The 16,486-nt window shown below is 44.8% G+C and overlaps 1 protein-coding gene across 1 annotated transcript; it reads right to left on the minus strand.

Annotated features, from left to right (window-relative positions):
- Positions 1-555: 555 nt before the first annotated feature.
- On the minus strand, positions 556-12,239 carry LOC124545979. Its single transcript, XM_047124943.1, has 8 exons — positions 12,064-12,239; positions 11,851-11,922; positions 11,541-11,624; positions 11,334-11,405; positions 1,264-1,344; positions 1,073-1,136; positions 789-862; positions 556-670 (listed from the first exon to the last, which is right to left on the minus strand). The coding sequence occupies exons 1-7, from the start codon at positions 12,179-12,181 to the stop codon at positions 856-858; spliced, it is 498 nt and encodes a 165-aa protein (XP_046980899.1). The 5' UTR covers positions 12,182-12,239; the 3' UTR covers positions 556-670; positions 789-855.
- Between the last annotated feature and the right edge of the window lie 4,247 nt (positions 12,240-16,486).

Below are 16,486 nucleotides of genomic sequence, written 5' to 3' on the forward strand. Positions count from 1 at the left end.
AGTCCTCATAGTCAGCTCTTGAGGCAGCCTAAGGGGCCTGACTTGACATCAGTGCCAAGATCCAAATGTTTGGGACCTCCCTCACTGCTGCATGACATAGCATAATCCAGAAAGCAAGTAAACACTGCATTGAAGTTCTACTGTTCAGAAAGAATATAATTACAACTACTACCCTGTCTTCCCCACAACCACCACTTTAGAAACTGTATAGGCCTAATGTGAATAAAGTAGAAAGTTTGCATTATGGTATCTTCATAAATTAGACAGGCAGTCATCAGATGAAACACTATTACTTTAATAAATGGGATTACTTAATTAAAAAAAACAATGTTACATACCTGATGTGCTGCTCACTCAGCTTCAAGGGATGGAGTTTCTTTTTAACCAAGTTGCTTATATTGCAAACTGAGATCGTTTCCATTCTGCTGTTGAGTGGATGTAATCTGGACTGTAAGTAAATTTTAAATCAGAATAGAGCCACACTACAATGCTACTTGATAGTAACATTCTAACTATAATGTAATTTGTCACTGTTAAAGAATATAAGGTCACTGGAGCAGTACCACAGACATTTGATATGATGGGTTCCATCAGGTGTTACCTGTGCTGAATGGCACATTTGATGTGGTGTAACCATGCTGCACAGCAACAATGTGGTTCATGTCCACCCCTGTAAATTAATTTTATATTATGTTGCAGACAGTAAAACAGAATACAAAAGTATCAATAACAGATATAAAATCAGAACTTCATTATCATCAAATAATTTAAATTTACTTTACACGCACCTGATGATAACCCTACTGCCATTACATAGTGTGTGGTTGTTCCACAACATGGACCTGATTGTGGGTGTCAAGCCCTGCAAATAATTTTTGTGTTATTATACACACAAAATTGATAGGTCTAAAAGGTGGCATATACTCCACTGCAAGTAACTTTTAAATCAGAATCCAAACACACTAAATTGCTACTGAACTGCAACATTGTGAATACTACCTAATCTGACATCTTTAGTTGATATGAGGACATTAGAGCAGTACGAGATATAATGGGTCCATTAATGTGTTACCTGTTGTGCACATTTGGTATGGCATAACCATGCTGCACAGCAACAAACTGATTCATGTCCGGCCCTGTAAATTAATTTTTATTATATTGCAGACAGTAAAATAGAACATAGAAGTATCAATATACATATATAACTTCAGATTTCACTATACTTAAATAATGTTATCTCCATTAGATTTACTTTACACACACCTGATGCACCATGATGAACACCTGGCTGCCATGGCATAGTGTGTGGTTGTTCAACATGGGCCTGATTGTGGGTGTCAAGCCCTGCAAATAATTTTTGTGTTATTATGCAGGCAAAATTGATAGGTCTAAAAGGTGGCATATACTCCACTGCAAGTAACTTTTAAATCAAAATCCAAACACTACATTGCTACTGGATGGATGGATGGATGGATGGATCGATATGGTGCTATGGGCGCCCGAACGGAAACAATAACGGACGAGTGTCACTAATATGCAGCAAGTGCAAAAATAAAGACTAAAACTATAGGTGACAGTCTACATAGGCAGTGTGCACGTCAACAGTAGCAAAGTGGAAAGCAGCACGTAAAGAGGAGAACTGCAAGAGAACGTAGGGGAAGGGGTTAAAATGAAACACATAGCACATGGTCGGAACTGGCCTATTACACGAATAAAAAGGAGTGGTCAGCCACTCGGCAACACACACAAAATTCCAACCTAAAATTTTAGGCTGGAGCCCAGAAACATCACAGTACCTTAAAACTTTCTTGACACTCGCTAACTCATTGACATTAAACAGCCAACTCACTGACATTAAACTTCGAAAAGACTCACTATATGCAATTTAGAACCTGTAAGAGGTTTCCACCCAGCATATGCATAAAATACGAAGAAGAGCAGATAGAAGAGGTTGACAGTCTTAAATTCCTGGGATTACAACTTGATAATAAATTCAGTTGGGAAGAGCACACCACAGAACTGCAGAAACGCCTTAACAAATCTGTATTTGCAATTCGAGTGTTAGCAGACATAGGCGACATAAAAATGAAAAAGCTTGCATACTTTACCTACTTTCATTCCATAATGTCATATGGTATAATATTTTGGGGTAACTCTTCAAGTCAAACAAAAGTTTTCAGAGTCCAAAAGCGTGTAATACGTATTATTTGTGGAGTAAATTCACGGACGTCCTGTAGAAAACTCTTCAAAGAACTGGGTATACTAACTACTGCCTCTCAGTATATTTACTCATTAATGAAATTTGTCCTAAATAATATATCTCTTTTTCCAACAAACAGCTCGGTTCATACATACAATACCTGGAACAAAAATGATCTGCACAAGGACTTAAAAGCACTTACTTTAGTTCAAAAAGGGTCCACTACTCAGGAAAACTCATCTTCAATAATTTGCCAGTAAACATAAAAAATTTAGTTACAAATAAAGATCAGTTTAAAAGAAGCCTGAAAGACTTACTAGTGGCCAACTCCTTCTACTCCATTGACGAATTTTTTAATAGAAACAAATATACTATTAGTATTGTTATTTCAGCTAAAAAAAAAAATTTTTTTTGACATGTTCCACATCCACGAGGATCTCCTCAGCACGGATCTATGGAACGTAAACTAATCTAATCTAATCTAATCTAATCTCGTCATCGGCTAAAATCGAGGGCAGATCCCCACTAATATTAACTTCCGCCCTGACAAAACTATATAAATCACACTCAACTAAAATGTGGCGTACAGTGATTTGTACGCCACAGGCATCACACAGCGGGGGTTCCTCTCGCCGTAGTAAGAAGGCATGCGTAAGAGGACAGTGCCCTATGCGAAGATCTGTAAGGGTCACTTTGTCCCGCCTAGGTGACCGGCAGGAGGAACACCACGGCTGGATGGTGGGTTTCACCAACTGCAGTTTATTTTCCCTCACCACCAGCCATTCCTCCTCCCACAATTGCATAGACTTCTGCCGCAGCACAGAAACGACACCTTGCAAAGGAATAGAACATTGTGTCACCTCCGGTAATCTGCAGGTGTCCTTGGCAGCTCGATCAGCTTGTTCATTTCTCCGTATGCCCACATGCCCTGGCACCCAGCAAAAGGACACTTGCTTGCCCTGTCGTTGGAGGATGTACAGTTGGTCGTAAATCAGCTGTTCCAACTTCTCTGCTGGGTACAGGTTCTGCAGTGACTGTAATGCGCTCAGAGAGCAAATTAGGAAGTGTTTGCCCTGAGTACACCGTATCTGCTCCAATGCTTCAGGATCGCGTGAAGTTCTGCGGAAAAAACAGTGTATTCCAGGGGAAGGCGAATCCTGATGACACGTTCGGGAACACTACTGAGCAGCCAAGAAAATCCCCCTGTTGGGATCCATCAGTGTAGACTACTGTAAAATCATGATACCTATCTAAAATGTTAAAAAACAAAGATTTGAAAGTAAAATCTGAGGTACTGTCTTTCTTAAAATTTGCCAAATCTAAAATCAGTCTGGGCCTCTGGAGGAGTCAAGGTGGATATCCGCTTCAATCTCGACGTGAAACATTAAAACCAGCCACACCCATCTCTAAAATGCAATCCTTTGCACGAATCCCATAGGGTCTTGTTGCTCGTTGCCGGTTGCGAAAAAGCCTTTCCAGTGGAGGCCGAGCAACAGTGTGGTGTGTATGGTGTGGATAATGTTTTATAGACCTGGCACACCATTAGTAGATGCCGCCGGAGATGAAGTGGCAGTTCATCTGCCTCTGCACAGAGGCTCGGTATGGGGCTCGTTCTGAATGCCCCAGTGGCCAACCGAATCCCCTCATGGTGCACCACATTCAACAGCTTCAAATAAGTGGGTCTTGCAGACCCATACACCGTGCATCCATAATCAAGCCAGGACCGCACGAAGACTCTGTAAAACCAGAGCAGACAAGTACTGTCTGCTCCCCATGTGTGTGACATTTTAATATAGACAGCGCCTTAAGAGACCGTTTTTTCAGTTCCTTAATGTGTGGCAGCCACGTAAGCTTAGAATCAAAAGTGAGGCCCAGAAACTTCACCGTGTCTTTAAAATTCAGAATGGTGTCCCTCATCCTCAACTCAGGCAAGTCAAAAATGGAACGAGAACGGTTAAAAAGAACACACACTGACTTACCAGTTGAAAACTTAAAACATCTCTTCTGTGCCCATTCATCGAAACGTCACAGAGTGAGTTGCAACTGACGAGTCGTCGTTGCAAGGCTTGAAGAAGAGCAAAATACAGAGAAATCGTCCACAAACAAGGAACACTGCACAGGACTTTTCATGACAGACGTAATACTATTAATAGCAATAGCAAAGACCATCACACTTAAAACACTGAACAAGAGAACGGTGTCCCTCAAGGTAAAGCGACTAGACAGTACGTCTCCGACTCGGTACCGAAAATAACGTGGCGACAGGAAGGACTGATTAAAATTGGGAAGACATCCACAAAAACTCCATTCGTGGAGCTGCCTGATGATAAGATGCCTCCAAGTAGTGTCGTATGCCTTTTCAATGTCAAAAAATATTCCCAACAGGTGATGCTGGCATAGGAAAGCCTATTTGATAACCTGGCCCTCCTGGAGGCGGCTATACAAGGTGGAGCGATACCTCCTGAACCCACACTGAAAGCGACTAAGGAGTTTCCAGAATGAGATTTTCACTCTGCAGCGGAGTGTGCGCTGATATGAAACTTCCTGGCAGATTAAAACTGTGTGCCTGGCCGAGACTCGAACTCGGGACCTACTGGCAGAAGTAAAGCTGTGAGTACCGGGCGTGAGTCGTACTTCGGTAGCTCAGTTAGGTAGAGCACTTGCCCGTGGAAGGCAAAGGTCCCGATTTCGAGTCTCGGTCGGGCACACAGTTTTAATCTGTCAGGAAGTTTGGACTAAGGAGTTGTCTGGATTCTAACATCCAGACAAGGCGGCAGTTGACCATCCGCTCCAAGGCCTTTCCCACGCAGCTGGTCAGGGCAACACTACAGTAACTACCCGGGCACGTGCGGTCTTTCCCAGGTTTTAAAAGAGGAATTAAAATTGCTTCACGCCACGAGTCGGGGAAGTGACCAGACATCCAAACAAGATTAAAAAGTCGGAGGAGGATTTCTTTATTTTTCCCTGCGAGGTGCCGCAGCATGCTATAGTGGATTCTATCCTGACCAGGGGATGTATCATGAGCCCCACACAATGCAGAATCCAGTTCCCACATGGAAAATGTCGCAGTTGTACTCTTCTGTACTGGGTGATCAGAAGTCAAAACTGCTCCTCTCAGCAGCCACTCTGTGGGGCTGGAAAGCTGGATTCTGACTGGCGGTTGCAGTAATAGCTGCAAAATGAGCCGCCATAGAGTGGGCAATATCTTTTGGGGTCGTTTGGAGAGTACCATTCCACATTATAGCAGCCACAGGGCACCTCCCACCTCTCCCAGAAATCCTCCTGATGGTCTCCCAGACAATGTAACTTCGTGTAGAACGATTAATTGTGTTCAGGAACTGCTGCCATGACCTCTTCTTGCTCTCTCGTATAATCCGACGACACTTTGCCCTCGCCACCTGAAAGGCTGCAAGGTTCTCTACAGTTGGCCGGCATTTGAACCTATGCACAGCTGCCCACCTAGCCCTGATTGCAGAGCGGCATTCGTCGCTCCACCAAGGGACAGGCTGCCACTTCGGTTGTCCCGTGGACTGTGGGATGGACACTTCACTGGCACGGTGGATCACTTCAGTAATATGATCCACCCATTCCTGGACACTGACTCGATGTTCAAACGGGGCTAGCTGACTATACAGTGGCCAGTTGGCTCTACCGAGCACCCATGGAGGCGGTTTCTTTTCCAGTTCCACTGCATGTGGCAGGTGAATCCAGACGGGGAAGTGATCACTGCCGTGTAAGTCATCAACCACTTCCCATTCAGCAGTGTGGGCGATAGCTGGAGAACAAAGCGATAGATCAGTGGCAGAGAACGACCCAATTGCAATGCAAAAATGCCTGCTTTGACGTATACTTAGCAAATAGGCACTGGAAGACAGAAGAAGCCTCTCGATTGCTCTACCCCTGGGACAACTACTCACAGAGCCCCAAAGCATATTGTGTGCATTAAAATCACCACAGAGGATGAAGGGGTGGGGGAGCTGTGTACGAAGATCACAGAGCCTCTTTGTTGAGCACATCATGTGGGGGCAGGTAAAGCGAACATACTGTTAGCATATGACGCACATGTACTAATATTGCAACTGCCTGTAAATTGGTCGAGAAGGAGAGAGGCGAGGAGTGGTAGTCGGTGTTGACGAAGACACCTACTCCTCCTCGAGCTCTCTGTCCACTCAGGTCGTCCTTTTTTTGGAGGACATAACCACGTAGCTCAGGGGTGTATGTTTCACTGAAATTTGTCTCTTGCAGACGTACACACATAGGTCTATCCTGAATCAATAGACGTAGTTCCTCCACATGTGTCCTGAACCCTTGCACGTTTCATTGTAATATGGGAGCCATCACGGTGGTTGTATTTTCTGCGTCTCTTTCCGCCGACGTGGGGAGACTGCAGCTGGTGGAGGTTCAGTCTTGGGGCGAGATGATTGCCCCATATTCTCAGACTCCATCAGCTTTGGGAAGAGTCTGATGAAGCGTCTGGTGGGACCACATTAACATGATCCGAGGGTTTACCAGGCGATTTAATCTGTTGGTGCTGCTTGACGTGTGCTTTCCTTTGTTTAGGGGGTTTGCTGGAACTGGAGCTGGGGTGTTTGTAACCATGCCGGGCTTTGGAACAGCCTCAGCCATCGTAGATGCCTGGGGCTCTTCAATGTTAGCTACTGTACCTTCCTCTGCTGTTCGAGGAGGGGCTACAGGCTCTGATACACTTGCTGCCTTGCAAGTGCACTGACATGCGCAGGTGTTTGTGCCAACACTAACAACCTCCGTCTGTGTAGATGCATTGACTTTTGGAGGCGGCTTCTGAACAATGGAGGCAAAAGACGTAATGAATGTGGGGGGCTGCATGGCCTTAAAGATCTTTTTGGCTTCACGGTAGGGGATACGCTCAGTTGTTTTTATTTCTTGTATTTTACGTTCCTCTAGGAAGATTCTACAGTCCCTACTCCAAACACGGTGGCTTTCAGAACAGTTTATACATCTGACAGGAGATGAACAGTCGATTCCGTCATGGGCAGTCTTACTACAGTTGCCACACATCGCTTCTCCTTTACACCCTAAGAGTTGTATGCCCAAAACGCTGGTACTTAAAACAGCGCATTGGGTTTGGGACATACGACCGTACGTTTAGTCGAAGAAATCCTGCCTTGGCGTGTTCTGGGAGTTTGGGGGTATTGAAGCAGGGTGTACACGTGGACGAGGAAAAACAATTCCCGGATTTTTCCCGGATTTCCCGGATTTCCCGGTTAAAAATGCACTTCCTCCCGGATGAAAATACACTTTTTCCGTATTAAGTAACAGTATACCTTTCCTCAGAACTGTAAAACTTATTAATCCTTTCAATGGTTGTGATTTTATACACCGGCGTAGAATTTCCCGGTACTTTAGAAAAGGAAACTCAGGGGAAAAAACACGTTTTGGAAAGATGTCGGACGTGCTGCAACATGTTCACTGCACATTTTCGTATTACGAATTCCACCAAACACCGCATGTTACTTTCCGAAGGACTGAAATCGAGACTGCGATGCGCTTTTCTAAGCCAGTCGTAGCTCATGTCACGCCATCTCGCCAGCCGATGACAGCGGATATTTGGAGCATAGGACACGTGATGTAGTCAGCCAATAGCGACATCACTGTTAATCAGAGCGAACACACAAATAGGAAAAGGTAATGGTTTAAATTAATATACATTGCGTTGCTACAAGAAAAGAAAAGCTTTCACGTATAATGTTAGATTAATAAGCTGCAAGAGAAGCTAAGCTTCCACGCGTGTTACACTTTAAGATACATCACATAAATGTGCCAGTAAAATTTTTAACAACGACATAAATGTCTGATCTTCTGGGCTCGAAAATATTCTAAATGGTCATCCTGAAAGAGCGTTTGACTCTCATTCAAAAATCAGATCTGTGATTTAAGAAATTCATCGGACATTCGCGCACAGAGTTCATCTTGTGTAAAAGGAAATTTACTTTACTTGAAAATAACGCTTTTCAAACAATCATTCGAAAAATTTTCCCGCGACCTGTTAGAAATAGATTCGTTTCAGCAGTCGTCACCGCGCTTGTGCAGCTACGATGACGCAGGAAGTCCATACGTTCGTACGTGTAAAACATTAAAAGATCTTACATTATGTCACAAAAGAGACAACACATAAGCGGATACTCCAAGAGTATGGGAATTTTGTGAACCATATTAAAAGGTAATTTGGCTTAGTGCACATTCGTATGTCCAGATTTAGATGTAAATTTTCTTGGAATGCCAATACCGTATTATCTCATGTTTGGTTCTTTATTATGGCATAATGCCATACGTGCTAGAAGATGAACACGTGAACTTGAAATGCAGCGAACAGTTGAAACTAGCCAATAGTGTAGAATTAAACACTTCGTTCCAAATAAATTCACCGCCTCAGCATAAAAGATTAATAAAAGTCAAATTCCTTTAAAAAACAGACAAAAAAACCTCATTGTTCTGCAAGGCGATTAACGCTTGACTGTCAGAAAGGTAGATACAAAATCTGAAACTAATAACATACTTTAGCCTTCCGTAATTATGTGAATGAATTTTAATTCACTTGATAGCTGCCGGCCACAAAAATCAGTTTTGTTTTCATTTGACGTGAGAGCAATAAACGAAGAGGAAACAACAAAATCACTTAAACATGGGTCACGTGGAGACTACCACCTCCCAACAACAACTCAGGCTGCTCAGGTCCGGATCTACGATATTTCCGAACAATCACCGGTTTAGTTATCCCGCATTTATTCTCCGGTTAGGTGTTATTACATGTTTGTATAACGCGTTTTTCGCGCCACTTCCAGAATAGAACTTTAGCGGCTGCTAGCCGGAGACTGTACAACTGGCCCTTTGTAGTGTAGCGGTCTGTCCAAAAATTTTCTGTCAAAATTTCATTTTGTTGGATCACTGAGAAGAGAATACGTAATCTTTGTTGCCTGTTATTCCTGTTGGTCGTTTACTTTCACTCTGGTAGTCTGAATCTATGGAATTCGCTAGTAATTATAACAACGCTGATCATTTGCAAACCCAGTCAACCACATAAACAGCGATTGTCATTCACCCTTACGTGTGATCGAAAATGCATTGCAATGTCAAAGACGTCGACAGCGTGTATTGCACGTAGAACCGTCTCCTTTTGTTTGAGGGAAAGTTTATTTCTAGATGCGACGGGGATTCCCCTGGCAGAGACATCACGTACACTATGCACGCATTCAGAAATCAATATAGAATTTGATCAAAAATGTTCAAAAACCAACAGAGATGCGTTCAAAATCATATGAGTAATCGATAGACCAACGTGCGCTCGATGCTAGGCGCTTTGTGAAACAAGGTCTTTTTATTCAATAAGATGAATTTGACACCCCCTCCCCACCCCCCGCCCCCGAAACTGCCGCCCGGGGCAGATACCCCGATTTGCCCCCGCCCCTACACCGCGCCTGTTGGGCGTGGACGTGAATCTGGCAGCTTAGGCGCACCAGTAAAATTGTTTCGGATATCATCTGGCTGCTTGCTGCTATTGCTTATACAGCTAACTGCCACACTTCTGTAGCCAGAAGAGGGAGAAGGTACTACTCATATGCGACTCAACTGCATATGCGCATAAGCTGGCTCGCAACGTCTCAGACGAATCTAATGTAAGCAGTTGTGACGTCGCGCTCATCGGAGCCAATCTTTTGTTATGAAACACTGCATAGTCTTCCTAAAGCCTTCGATACATTTTGCTGTTGGCAGACGCTTGTATGAGCACTGCGTTTTGTTCTTTTATATGGTGCATTTCCTTTGCAACTTAAGTTTTACTTTCGTTCTTTTTTCTCTCGTTCGTGTTTTATGGCTGCAGTATTATTCTGCAGCAGCGAGATACAGTAATATTCTTTGTTAGAGTTTTCGTTCTTACCAGTCAAAGTTATAAAAATTTCAACTTAAAACTAAAACAATGAAAAATTCCCGGAATTCTAGAAAATTCCCGGTTTATTCCCGGATGAAAAAATTCCCGGGTTTTTCCCGGATCTCCCGGGTCGTATACACCCTGTGAAAGTAAGAATGAAGGAGTCAGATTTCACCACGTTCCCATTCACCCTTTTCATGATGTTCTGAACGTCAACAATTTCCTCCTGAGCCCACTCACTCTTTAATTCTTCTACAGGAATGTCAATGAGATCCCTACAGGTAACAACACCCTTACTGGAGTTCAGGGTGCTGTGAAGCTCTGTATCGATCGTGTATTCCCCCAAGCTTTTAGCTGTTTGAAGGTTAACTGCTTGCTGAGAAGTTGATGTTTCAACAAGCAGTGTCCCATTCCGTAAACGCTTCACTGATTTTAAAGTTCCAGCTATTCCTTCTACACCCTTTTGGATATAGAATGGCGAAACCTTTTCAAAGGAACCCTCTTTCCTTTTATTATTACAAACACAATTCTGGTTGTCAGTATGTGCTCTGTTACTCTGAACTGCTGTACGTTTGCTGACGCCTGAGTCAGGAGGACTGGCTAACCTAGCTCTCTTGTTTGATTGGGTGGTAGTGCCTACCAGCGGTCCACCCATCCCACTGGCAAGCGAAAAATTAGGAGGAGGAAAAGAGGAAGAATTCGTGGTATCCCTGGTCGTCCCACGAGCAGCTAGGGAAACTTATGTCCATCCAGACAGAGCCCCGCATGCCTGGATAAGCCTTGTACAACTGAGGTGCGGCAGGTTCCCCAGAGGTTGCCCGCTAGCGACTGTTCCACCTCAACAGCCATGCATCTTATCGGCGCGCAGCACAGCTTAAGATTGAAGGTTTTTTTTTTATAGAGGTATGTACCATCCTTGCGATCCAGGCAATCAAGCCAAGATCCCCGGTCCCTACGACACACAACGTTCCACCGTTGCGCCACACGGTGGTCGCTGAAGCATGCCCAGAGCTTACGGTATCAGCAGACTGGCGGCACACACCAGTCCACAGCTCGAGGACCCCGGGTTTGCCAAGCCCGTACCCAGCAAATTAATGCTGAGCCCCCTGAGGGATTTTGCTACTGAACAGCAACATTGTGAATATTACTTAATCTGACATCTTTAGCTGGTATGAGGACATTAGAGCAGTATGAAATAGATTCGGAATAATGGGTCCGATTAAGTGTTACCTGTTGTGCTGTGCTGCACAATTGGTATGGCATAACCATGCTGCACAGCAACAATGTGGTTCATGTCCAGCCCTGTAAATTAATTTTATATTATAATGCACATACAGTAAAATAGAATTTAAAGATATCGATATACATTAATATGAATTCAGATTATCATCATACTCAGATAATGTTATCTCCATTAGGTTTACTTAACACACACACCTGATACACCATGATGAACACCTGACTGCCATAACATACTGTGTGGTTGTTCTACAACATCCAAGTGATTTTTGGTGTCAAGCCCTGCAAATAAATTTCATATCACAACTGAGGCAAAATTGATAGGTACTGAAAGATAGTATATACATATACTGTACTGCAAGTAACTATTACATCAGATTCCAAACACACTGCATTGCTACTGAACAGCAAAATTCTAAATTTTACTTAATGTGACATGTTTATTTGATGTGAGGACATTATAGTAGTACCACACATATTTGGAATGATGTATCCCATCAAGTTTTACCTCTTTTGCTGTGCTGTACATCTGGCACGGCACGACTGTGCTCCGCAGGAACATCATGATTCGTGTCGAGCTCTGCACATAAATTTCAAGTAATTCATGGTTAATATACGAATTTGTGTTCAGTACCTGTCAACTCTGTGTGAATTATATTTTACTCTGCCAAGGTTCAACACATAAATGTATCTACTCAATAAGTTGAAAATTGATACATACCCTCATTCAGAAGTGATTTTACTATTTCACAGCTTTCTTCAGCATTTGGAACAGCCAGAGAAATATTACGTGCTGTTTTCTTCTTGGTAGAAAACAGCCTCCTCTGTGGCATTAGCATTCTTTTGTGGCCCTTATCTGTTTGTCTGACGTAACCGTTTCGGGCTCGAACAGCTCCTACATTTCAATTTAAGGATAACACAGTTCTTTGGCCAACTGCAGTTCAGTCTCCGTCATTCCACTGACAATATTGGAAAACACTGAAATAAGCTTCTGTTTCCCTTCTCACAATGATTTTGGTGTTTTTGAAACAGATTTTGTGCTTACTTCGGCTAATATTGCTGTTCTCTCACTGGTGGCTTCAACATCAACATCAGTACCCAGTACCTCTGGACTTTGCAGGGAATTTTCACCGACACTGTCATCTCGGCAAACAGTGTGAATGTGCTTACACATATTGAATCTAATACTGTAATCCATACATGTACAGTGATACCTATGTATGCACACATTGCAATCACTACATTTTAATTTGCACTCACAGTTGACTCTGTTATCTTTAACAATGTACACCTCTGAAGATGATGTGGATAGCACTTCCCAACCACCATCTACCTCAGTCATGAGGTCCATTAACAAACTAGTTTTGTGCTTATTACGAATGTCTTGAACTTTGCTTGTAACCTTCCCTTTTACATTCGCTATAAGCCAGTCAAACATCTTGGCTGGAACTAGGGACATTAGTGTAGATATGCCTTTGTCCAGTCGTTTTATCTGTCTTGCATTACCATGTATCTCCTTTAACGTCCTATGCATACTCTCCACATGCATGTTGGTATTGAGACCAGCATACGTTCTGTGACAGTAGGCCCAACACTCCACATTTCCCTCATAGTGTGTCTTGAAGTATGAAGCAAATTCTGATGTGTCAGGGTCACTACTGAGCTTCTGCAATGCTTTTTGCAGTGATTCCTGAAACCTACTTACCTTTCTCAGCATTGACACTGATTTAATAAGCTGATACACCTCATTTCTTTTATCCAGATCTGCAATTTTCCGCTTGATATTAGTTTTCCATGCTCTGTCCATATGCCAGGTACAATAGAGTCTCATCTTAGGAGCACCCATTGTCCTGTTCCATGCAATACTGTATGACTCTGCCAAATCAGACATGAATACATTGGGGCAAACTGATACAACCTGTGATTTCACATACTGTAAAAATATACTTAAAACATCGGCGTCCTTCCTGTTCGAAATTAGAAAAGCACTTGGGAATCCTTGCCTGAGATCATCCAGTACTAAGAGAGCTCACACTTCGAAATCATACACGTTAAGCCCATGGGTTCCATCAATACAGATACAGTCTTCTCCATATTTTGATAACATTTCGCGTTGTGCTCTGTTGATTGTCACTTCCTCTGTTAGGCAGTCCCAAGGAAGGTGGAGTGCTAACTTACGTGCTCTGTTTTGTATTGTTTGGAGCCACCTTAAGTTGGTGTCGGCTGCGTTTCCCATACCACGGACGCGTATTCTAATAGAGGACGGATGGCGGCCTTGTATAGTGTGAGGCGGTCATGATGTGGAAGCGTGGAGGTCTGGTTGATCAGGGGTTAGAGAGTCCGAGTCGCCCCAGTGCTTTCCCCCCGATTTCTTCTATGTGCTGCCTCTCGGTTACACGACGGTCCGGAATGACCCACAGGTATTGTGCTGTTGCACTCCATGGGACAGGGACTCGGCGTACCGTCACTGTTGGAGCGTCATCACGGTAGTGGCGCGTAGCAATGATGAGCGCTTGTGATTTCTCACCGTTGTATGTTAGGCGCCACTTTGTTGCCCACTCAGTGAGGGCGCCTGTGGCCGACTGGAGACGCTGCTTGAGACCGTTGACACACCCGCTGCGTGAAAAGATTGCCGTATCGTCCGCGTAGAGAGCGAGATGGACCTATCAGTATGCGGAAGGTCGGCGGTGTATAGGGCGTAAAGCATTGTCCCAAGGACCGAGCCTTGAGATGCACCCGCAAGTACCTGGCGCTCCTTGGAAATTCCACTGTCACACTCGAACGTGAAACGTTCTCCCCTGTAGGTAGCTCTTGATGAGCTTCACGTGTGGCACAGGTACACCCAGGTCAAGTAACTTGAACGTTTGGTACATCGTCTGTAATTTGCGCAGTCTCTTCACCGCAGAGTTTGCACTTTGGAGTAAAGTCTTTGTGAGGTACTCCTGTTTTTACACACACTTCGGTGGCGTGTTGCTCACCGCACTTGAACAATACTTAGGCATTCCACGGTACTTTGTCGAGTGGCCGAGTTCCAGGCAGCGGAAGCTATGGGTGTATGCAGCTTCGTTACGAAGCACTTCTGCACACACTTCCAAGTTGCGTATTCGCTTCAATTGGAAAAGCTTCCGGTTTTCCGCAGTGTTATTTGCTATCACCAGGAATAGCGGGTTGCGTCCTTTAATGCGCTGTTGTTTCATCCTAATTACTTCCTTAACGCAGTAACCCACTTGCTTCAGGTCTTCTTTTACCTCTTTGTTTCACGGTGCGTGGGATCTTGCGGAAGACAACCTTCTGGGGCTTCTACACCTTCAGCTCCAATAGGAAGAAGTTCCAGCCCCATCTGGTGCATACCTCGTCGACTTTCATAAAGTGTTCGGCAGTTTTCACCTTAACTTTGTGAAGATCATCGCCTGACACATTGACGCTGTAGTTATACTTGCCAATCAGCATGTTAAGTGCTCTTTGTAGCTCACGAAAGTGGCCTTCGAACTTGATTACGAGCGGCGGCGGTGCGTGACGCTGCTGCGGCGGTGGCAGTGTCAGCTCCTCGTCTTCAGAGTCGCTGAGTGCTTGGAAGCTGTTGATAGTGCCTACTGGTGCTGCTGTCGGCTGACGTGTGGCTTTCGCGGTCTTCGTAACAGTTTCGAAGCCGTCGTTGTCTACTTTAGAATCCCTCGCGCGGCGGCGAATTTTTGTACAGGTTTTCGTGTTGTTTTGCGCAATTTCCTTGCGGAATTTGCGCACGTCCGGGGCTGAGGCGTCGTCGTCAGATTTCTGCCTCTTCCTCGAGGCACGTGAAGTGTTGCTTGGGTGAGTCCCACAAGAAGCTGGAGCGCTTTGTCGCTGTCCTGCTGCGCGGTGGGGACGTCCACTGGCGTCTCCAGAGACTGCTGCAACGACGCACAACACTCGCGAGAGATCGTAAGCATTGTTTCACTTTCGCGGGTGACGCGATAAGCTCGTACTGCTACCGTCGACGCCCGTTGGGGGAGAGTACTACTATCAGAGACGCTCGGTAGCGCCTCTGACGGACTCGCCTGGATCCCGTAAGCGTCCAGGGACGCGGCCCTGTCCGCTGGAGCAGTCGGAAGCGCATTAGCGGTGTGTGTCTCCTTGTGCTTCAGTTTGGATTTGCTGTGGATTTCCTGCCGCACAGCACCTGGGTTTGGAGAAGTCTATAATAGCAATTTTCTATTCTTCCTTTTAATATGTGGTTTGTACTTGTTAGGGAAAGTCTTTTGGTTGGCTATGTTGCTCAGCACTGGAGCTTTGAGATCATTCGTGGGTTGCTTGGTTATTAAAGGCGCAACAGGTCTGGCCACCTGGTGGTGTTTGACCAGTGTGGCCTATGTCCGAGCTCGCGTATCAGAGGATTGCTTTCTTACTCGATGTTGTCGTAGAACTTCTTGACGGTTTCTTTCAACCGCCTTCGAAGTGGCAGAATGTCGACGACGTGTAGATCCTCCAAGCGAAAATCTCGTGGGAGGTGGAGTGCCAAATTCATAGACCTATTTTGGATCGTCTGAAGACGGCGTAGGTTAGTCTCCGCTGTGTTACCCCATACAACCGCTGCATATTCCAGCAGGGGTGAACTGTAGCCTTGTACAGAATGAGACCTAAGTGGGCAGGAAGCGTTGATGTCGGGTTTAGTACAGGGTATAGCAGACGTAGTCTACCCAGTGCTTTCGCCCTCACCTCTTCTATATGTTGGCGCCACGTTAGACGCCTGTCTATAGTGACGCCAAGGTATCTGACACTGCCACTCCACTCTACTCTACTCTACTCTACTGGACATCCTTGGACTGATATGCATGGCAGTCCCAGTGGAATGTGTCGTCTCGGGATAAGGACTGCAACTTTTCAGCATTGTCGCCATTTCACTGCCCACTGCGTCAGGTCTTCTGTGGCCATTTTTGGTTGACTTTGGAGGATGGCTGCACTTCTGCTGCGGCCGTAGACTGCGGTGTCGTCTGCGTACAGAGCGAGTTTGATTGGCTCTGTATGCTGCAGGTCCGCTGTGTATAACGAATAGAGGGTCGGGCCAATGACCGAGCCTTGTGGTACACCTGCGAGTATTCGATGCTACGTGCAAATTTCACTGGCACCTCGTACGTGAAACGTTCTATCCTGCAGATAACTCTGCA

The sequence above is a fragment of the Schistocerca americana genome, chromosome 8 (assembly GCF_021461395.2).
Source record: "Schistocerca americana isolate TAMUIC-IGC-003095 chromosome 8, iqSchAmer2.1, whole genome shotgun sequence".
NCBI lineage: Eukaryota > Metazoa > Arthropoda > Insecta > Orthoptera > Acrididae > Schistocerca > Schistocerca americana.